Source organism: Chlorella variabilis, assembly GCF_000147415.1.
Source record: "Chlorella variabilis unplaced genomic scaffold CHLNCscaffold_17, whole genome shotgun sequence".
Lineage (NCBI taxonomy): Eukaryota > Viridiplantae > Chlorophyta > Trebouxiophyceae > Chlorellales > Chlorellaceae > Chlorella > Chlorella variabilis.
Window position 1 is genome coordinate 645,209 of NW_005435071.1, and position 6,509 is coordinate 651,717.

General features: G+C 68.0%; 3 protein-coding genes across 3 annotated transcripts; 1 reads left to right on the forward strand and 2 right to left on the reverse strand.

The window, feature by feature from the left end:
- Positions 1-23: 23 nt before the first annotated feature.
- On the reverse strand, positions 24-574 carry CHLNCDRAFT_136759 (expressed protein; the record flags this gene model as incomplete). The annotated part of the gene is made up of 3 exons (XM_005845615.1): positions 24-118; positions 277-360; positions 526-574. 3 exons carry the CDS (start codon positions 572-574, stop codon positions 24-26), a joined length of 228 nt encoding a protein of 75 aa, XP_005845677.1.
- Positions 575-1,609: 1,035 nt separating this feature from the next.
- CHLNCDRAFT_53756 (hypothetical protein) lies at positions 1,610-2,919 on the forward strand (the record flags this gene model as incomplete). The annotated part of the gene is made up of 5 exons (XM_005845519.1): positions 1,610-1,688; positions 1,948-2,036; positions 2,111-2,206; positions 2,526-2,627; positions 2,752-2,919. 5 exons carry the CDS (start codon positions 1,610-1,612, stop codon positions 2,917-2,919), a joined length of 534 nt encoding a protein of 177 aa, XP_005845581.1.
- A 486-nt stretch (positions 2,920-3,405) lies between these two features.
- Positions 3,406-5,972, reverse strand: CHLNCDRAFT_136762 (hypothetical protein; the record flags this gene model as incomplete). Its single annotated transcript, XM_005845616.1, has 5 exons — positions 3,406-3,588; positions 3,763-3,928; positions 4,413-4,882; positions 5,063-5,587; positions 5,706-5,972. The coding sequence occupies 5 exons, from the start codon at positions 5,970-5,972 to the stop codon at positions 3,406-3,408; spliced, it is 1,611 nt and encodes a 536-aa protein (XP_005845678.1).
- Between the last annotated feature and the right edge of the window lie 537 nt (positions 5,973-6,509).

Below are 6,509 nucleotides of genomic sequence, written 5' to 3' on the forward strand. Positions count from 1 at the left end.
ATCATAAGCGCCTGGCCTGTTGCCTACGGCCGCTGCTTCACCCGGCAAGCATCCTCCTCGGCAGCCTCCCGCTTCTTGGTCTCAGCCTCCCGCGTGTTGGTCTCAGCCGTGGCAGCCGCTGCAGGGCGGCGGAAGCGGGCAGATAGCAGTGGGGTTGGGGCCTGGCCGGCGCGATGCCATGCCATGCGGGGCGGGGGAAGGGCAGGGCTGAGGTGGGGAGGGCTGCAGCCACCGGCCTGGCCTCGCGCCCTATACGAGCCCATTCCCCGCCAGCACCTGCCAAGCCCACCCTTTCTGCGCAGTCGAAGCCGCTCTTGCCATGCTCGTCCTCCTCGATCATGGCGGCGTGCCCGGTTTCCTCTGCAGGGGGGTGTGCGGGGGCAGGGGAGGGGCGTGGCTTCAATGGCAAGGCGAGCGGGGAGGCGAGCTGCCTCAGCCAGCCTGGCCCCGCGCCCTCACCCCGCATGCGCCCCGCACCTTGGGCGCCCCTTCTCCCCACCAGCGTCTGCCAGCCCGGTGACCCACCTGTGTGCTGGTAGCTACTGCACGTCTCCATGTAGTTCCCCTGAAACATCGCCTCTATGTCCCGCCTGGTGTACGGCACTCACTTGATCTCCTTGGCCAGCTTGAGCAGCTCGGGCTCTCGGGATGGCTGTACACATTGAGAACGGTTGCATTTGAACGCAGCGGATGCACGCCGGTAACATGCCCGTGCTACAACCGCTCAATCGCCTCTCGGATCAGTCTGCCTGCCGCGCCTGCAACACGCACGCACACACGCACCATCGGGTTGGGCACAACAATCGCGCCATCGACAATGTTGGCCTTGAAGATGAACTCCGACTGGTACTGCCTGCGCAGTCTCTGCCCGTGCCTCTTCTGCATCAGAAGCGGCGGCGGCAGTGCCAGAGCATCGGCGAGCGAAGGAGGTGGCCCTGCCTGGGCTTGGGCTGCAGCGCACGGCGGCAGCGGCAAGCAGCAGCAGCTTGCTGCACCCCTGTTCTCACCATTGCCCTCTCCTTCTTCTCCTTCCTCTCTGCGGGGGTCAGCGCCTTGCGCTCCTCGTCATGGGTACCAAACAGCAGCACAGGCATATCAGTGCTACTGCCGCCGCCCCTGGCACCTCCCACTGCGCCATAGCCCTGCACCTATTCGCCCTGCACATATATAGCCTCGTACCACCTTCTGCGAGCTGTTAGGCGTGCCGGCCAGTGCAGCGGCCTGCTCGGGTTGACTGCCCGTGGCCATGGCGGAGCCCTGCAACGCTGCCGTGGTTCGCGGGGCCCAACTGAGGTGCCACAGGCTGCAAATTGTGGATGAGCATGCCCCCTGGCCCTCTCCGAGAGAACCCCCCCGTGGGAAGCCCGTCCGAAGGCGCATTGTTGGACGGCACCCGCAATCCACACACCGATCAGAATACAAGGTTTTGCCCAGGGAGTAACAGAAGAGCGCTGCTCACTCACAATGTGACACATGCAAGCTTGCCCGCCCATGGAACATCCTGCTGCATGCTGTGCGTGGTTTGCCAGTCTATTTAGGGTTCTGAGCACCTCATCCGAGGCCACCTGGATCGCCATTCATTGCTGTGAACGCTGGGAGGGACGCCAAGATGGGCAAGCTGAGCAAAAGTGAGCTGGTCAAGAAGCTGGCGCTGAAGAGCTTCAAGGAGTGCGACCTGGACAACGATGGTGAGCACGATTCGCACATATGCAGAGCGATGCGATGGCTGCGCCTTCGCTGTACTGCACTGTTCCCACCCACCCGGTCCGATCGCCGGCCATCCGCCACTGCTGCGCCTCCTGCGCGCCACATGCTGCAATTGGGGATCGGTTGCATGCATGGGACGGCCCCTGGGTCAGGGTTGGCCGGCTTGCAAGGCCCGCTGGCGGCGGCAGCGGTGGGCGCCATGCGTGCCTCTCTTTACTGCCTGATTGGTATTGTGCGTAGGTTCCATCGACGTGAAGGAGCTGCACGTGGGGCTGCTGCTTGTGTACGACAAGCTGAACAAGGTGGCTGGGCTGCTGCTGCGAGCTAAGGTGGCGTGACGCGCGCTGAGTGGCAGGGGGCCCCTCCAACTGCTGCTCCCTCCCTCCTGCCTGCCCGCCTGAAGGCCCTGCCTGTTTACATCAAGCCTCCCAAGCACGAGGAGATCCATGGCATCCTGAAAAAGTATGATGCAGACGCGAGCGGCAAGCTGAGCTTTGAGGTGGGGTTTGGCTGGGTTGGCAGGCGGGCAGGGGCTGGTGGAAGCAGGGGGCGGTTGAGGCAGCGGTGCAGGGGGTTTAAAGCAGCGCTGTAGAAGCATGTCCCTGCCTGTGTGGTTGCATGGGTGGGGTGAGGCCTGTTGGACCAGTCCGGTGTCAGCCATCCAGCCCTGCTGCACGCCGCGCAGCAGCGGCAGGCAGCGGCGGGGCCGGCGGTAAGGGCGCGGCCAGCGCCGCCGCCAGGGCCCGCTGGCATGCCGCCGCGCCCGGCCCGTTCAAGCCCCCGGGCCTTCCCGTTTGATCCCCTTATCCTGGGTGCAGGAATTTCATGAGTGTGTCAGCATGCTGGTGGGCACCAACGACCGCGCAACCTTCACCGAGTCGCTGCCCTTCAAGATCTTCGCCCGCATGGCACTCAAGATGGTGGGCAGGCTGGGTGGGCGCCTGGCTGATGCACAGGGCAGCCCGGCGGCGCGCCTGCGCCTGCGCCTGCGCTCATCTGGTTTCGCCACCGCTGCGCTGGCCGCGCCTGCCCCTGCTTCCGCAGCTGGTCTTCCCGCTCACCGCATGGGCGATCAAGAGTGCGATGGAGGAGTGCGCGGGGGAGGAGAGCAAGGAGGTGGTGCGCAAGGTGCCCAACGGGGTGCTCGTGTTTGCGGTGGAGGGGTTGTACAAGGCAGGCAAGCTGGCGTTCCAGGAGCGCGGCGCCGCATAGGCGGCGGCGTGCGCCGACTGGCGGCAGCGCCTCGTCGGGCGCGCCTGGCGGCTGCTGTGGCTGGAGACCAGCGGCTGTGTGCCCAGCTGCGGCATGGTGCCAAGAGCGGGCTGGAGGGCCGGCGCGCTGAGAGGCAGCCGCTAGCAGCTTGCGGCTGCGTTGAATGAACTGGTGCCTGATAATCTTTCCGCCCCGCTGTTTCAATCTGATCCGATGAACCGACCCCTCGTCTCCCCCGTGCTGCCTATGTATTGTTGCGGAACCGTGCCATTGATTCTGCTTCCGTTCTGCTTTCCACCAAACGAACCCTCGGCAACTTGTGTGCGACATGTGACAGTGCTAGAATTGAGCATGAGACAATGAGCATGAAATCAGAGGAAGGTATCAAAAGCGCATCAAAAAGGAAAAAGTACACACGCCAAAACTTGCAGCCAGCCGAGCCGCCGCTCCAGCCCTGCCCGCCACCTGCCTGCTTGCTCCGGCCGCCTACTGCTGCCGCACCTCGTCCACCCTGGCGCTGACCTTGAGCAGCCCCGCCTGCAGCGTGAGCCCGCCCGTGCCATCCACCGCCACCACCTTGGCCCGCTTGTTCAGGCGCGGCACAAACACGGTCTGCCCCAGCTTGGGCGCCCACCCCGACTGCACCTGCCGCTCCAGCACAGCAGAGTCCTGCGGCGTGTGGGGGGAGGGGCAGGGGCACACGTCGGCAAGCTGGCATGTGCTGCGAAGGACGCAGCCTGGCAATCAAGTGGCCATCCAGAGTTGCGGATGCGCGCCACGTAAGCAGCCAGTGCGCAGCCAGCCGTCACCGGCAAGCCGCCCCACCGCCGGCGGCGGGCCCACCTGCTTGGCTGCCGCCGCCCCTGCCGTGGCAGCCGCCGCCTCTGCCTCCGCCGCGCGCTGGGCGCCTGCCAGCCTGCGCAGCTCGGCCCGCGCGCTGCGCACCGCCATGGCGACTGCCTCAGCCTTCTGCAGCTGCAGGGTGGTCTCCCGCTCCGCCACCTCCAGCCTGCGCCACCGCACAGGCAGGCCCGACGCGGCAGGCACCGTGTGAGGGGCATGCCGAGCTGCGGCGCAGCACAAAATTGCACATGCCACCAGCAGCAGATGGCAGCGCAGCAGACGTGGAGGTGGCAGCAGAGGGAGCGGCGGCAGCGGCGGCAGAGGAGTGGCAGGCGCGTCGCACCGCCCGCATCTGCACAGCACCGCGACCGCAGCAGGCGACAGGGCTGGCGAGCGGTGCTGGCGTGGTGTGGGCGGGCTGTGGAGGCTGGTGGTTGTGGAGGGTGGTGCAGCGGCCGGGGTGCGAACAGGGGAGGTGGTGGGGCAGGGAAGTTGGCAGGTCTCGAGAGTGGGCTGGCTGGCTGGCTGGCGTGCGGTGCACGTGGCTAGGCCCGGCCGCCGGCCAGCCGCCGTCGAGCCGGGGGGTGGCGGGCGGCTCGGCGTGGGGGGCTGCGCGCGCGGCGGCGCGCCGCCGCGCCGTGCCTCAGCACGTGAAGCGGTACGGCCTGCCCTCGTACAGCCCCATGCCCAGGAACTGCTCCCAGGCCAGGGCGGGCGGGTCGGGCTGCTCCCACATGAACGCCAGGTCGTAGCCGCTGTCAATATAGAACTTGTGGTCGAAGCAGGCCTGCCCCCTGCGCTGCGCCTCGCGCAGCAGCTCCGGCGCGCGCGCCTGCGGCCACTCGTTGGCCGCGATGGCGGCCAGCCAGCGGGGCGACGCGCCGCGCGCGCCGCCCGCCACCCGCGCCGCCTCCTCCCTCGCCAGCCGCGCCCACTGCGCGTACTTGACGGCGGCGGTGGCATGGGGCCAGTTGCCCGCTGCCAGCATGGCAGCCTTGACCTTGATAAACATCACCTCCAGCGGCTCCACATTGATGCCGTCATTGAACCCCGGCTGCAGCGGGTTCAGCTCGCCGTTGCAGGCGTGGTCCTGCACGGCAGGGTCCCGCCAGTCCACGCCCTGCGGTACCGGCAGGCGGGGAGGCAGCGGGTGAGGGGGTGCCGATTCCAGCGCGGGTCGCAGCGGGCCGGGCGGCGAGGGAGGGCTGGAGCAGGGGGCGGGGCGTGCAGCCCACGCAGCGCATCGCAGCCACCCTACTCCCCACCCCAGCCTACCGACCCTTCCGCCGCGGGCGCGCACCTTGTAGCGCAGCATGAGGGAGTCGATTCCGAAGCCGGCGGCCATGATGGCTGAGGAGGCGCCTATCTCCGAGGAGATGATGGTATCGTGGATGTGGCCCCAGCACTTGAACACCGTGCCGGTAGCCAGCAGCACCTCCAGCCCCGCCGCGTCGGTGGCGGTGACGTACGACTGGACGTGCACCGTGGGGGGCAGGTCGTAGGCCCGCCCGCAGTTGATGGTGGGGCCCACCAGCTTGACGCGGTCGTTGAGCTTGGAGAGGAGCGGCTCAGTCCAGTGCACCGCGCCGGAGAGGTAGGCGGGCAGGAAGGGGCCCCGCACCGAGGAGTTGAGCCAGACGAAGTAGCGGTAGGCGGCGCGGCGCGGCACGTGCGCCTGCAGCACCCAGCCCACGGTGCCGATGTCGAAGCACTCGTTGGCGTGCTGCAGGTAGCGCGCGTTGCGCGGCAGGCTGGGCAGCGGCTCGGGCAGGCTCAGGTCCTTGTCCTGCTGCAGCACGATGATATAGTCGCAGTTGTCGCCCTCCTGCAGCCGGGGGCGCGCGCGGTGGAAGCGTGCGTGAGCGTGTGCTGAGCCTGCCTGCTGCCGCACGCGCGTGCAAGGCAGGGGGCGGGAGCGGCAGCGGCGCAGTGCCGCACTGCACCTTGACCGCCTCGTTGACGAAGAAGCGCAGGTTGTCGGCGTACTCTGGGTCGGATCCGCCAAAGACGTAGACCACCAGGGTGCGGGAGCGGGCCTGGGGCACAGCCACTGGCACCAACCGCAGGCCCTTGCCTGCCGACCCGGCCTGGGACCCCAGCAGCCGCGGGAGCAGCCAGAAGCCCCATCCGCTGAGAGCAACCACCATCAGCACCAGAGGCAGGTAGCCCACGAGCGGCGCTCGGGTTCTGTGCCTCCTGGGCGGCGCCATCGGAGCGCACACGACCCCAGACGGCGAACGAGCAATGCGGGGAGGGACGGCGATGGCCCTCTGGCACCCAGTGGATGGAATTCATAGCGGCGGCGGTGGTGCTGCGCCACGCTGTGCGGCCCGGTGCGGCAGCCACTCCAGGGGATCAATTGCTATCAACGAGGAGCACTGGAACCGAGCTGAGGTGATTGACGCATGATTGGGAGTGAACCAATGCCCTGCTGCTGCCAGCGCCAGAAAAAGACCACGCCGCCTCGCCGCGCCTTGTCCCTTGCCACCGTTCCCTTCGCTACCCGCTCCCACCGTGCTTTGGGCCCATGCGTGGCAGCAGCAGCGGCGGCAGCGGCGGCAGCAGCAGCAGCGGCGGCGCCAGCAGCGGCGGCGGCAGCAGCGGCAGCAGCAGCGGACGGCGCCCACCTCATCCGGCGCGCCTGGCCGTGCGCAATTGCTGCCGCCTTGGCCGCCGCCTCCTCCGCCGCCTCATCCTGCTCCACCCGCCGCCGCAGCCCTTCCAGCTCCACGATCGTGTTGTCACCT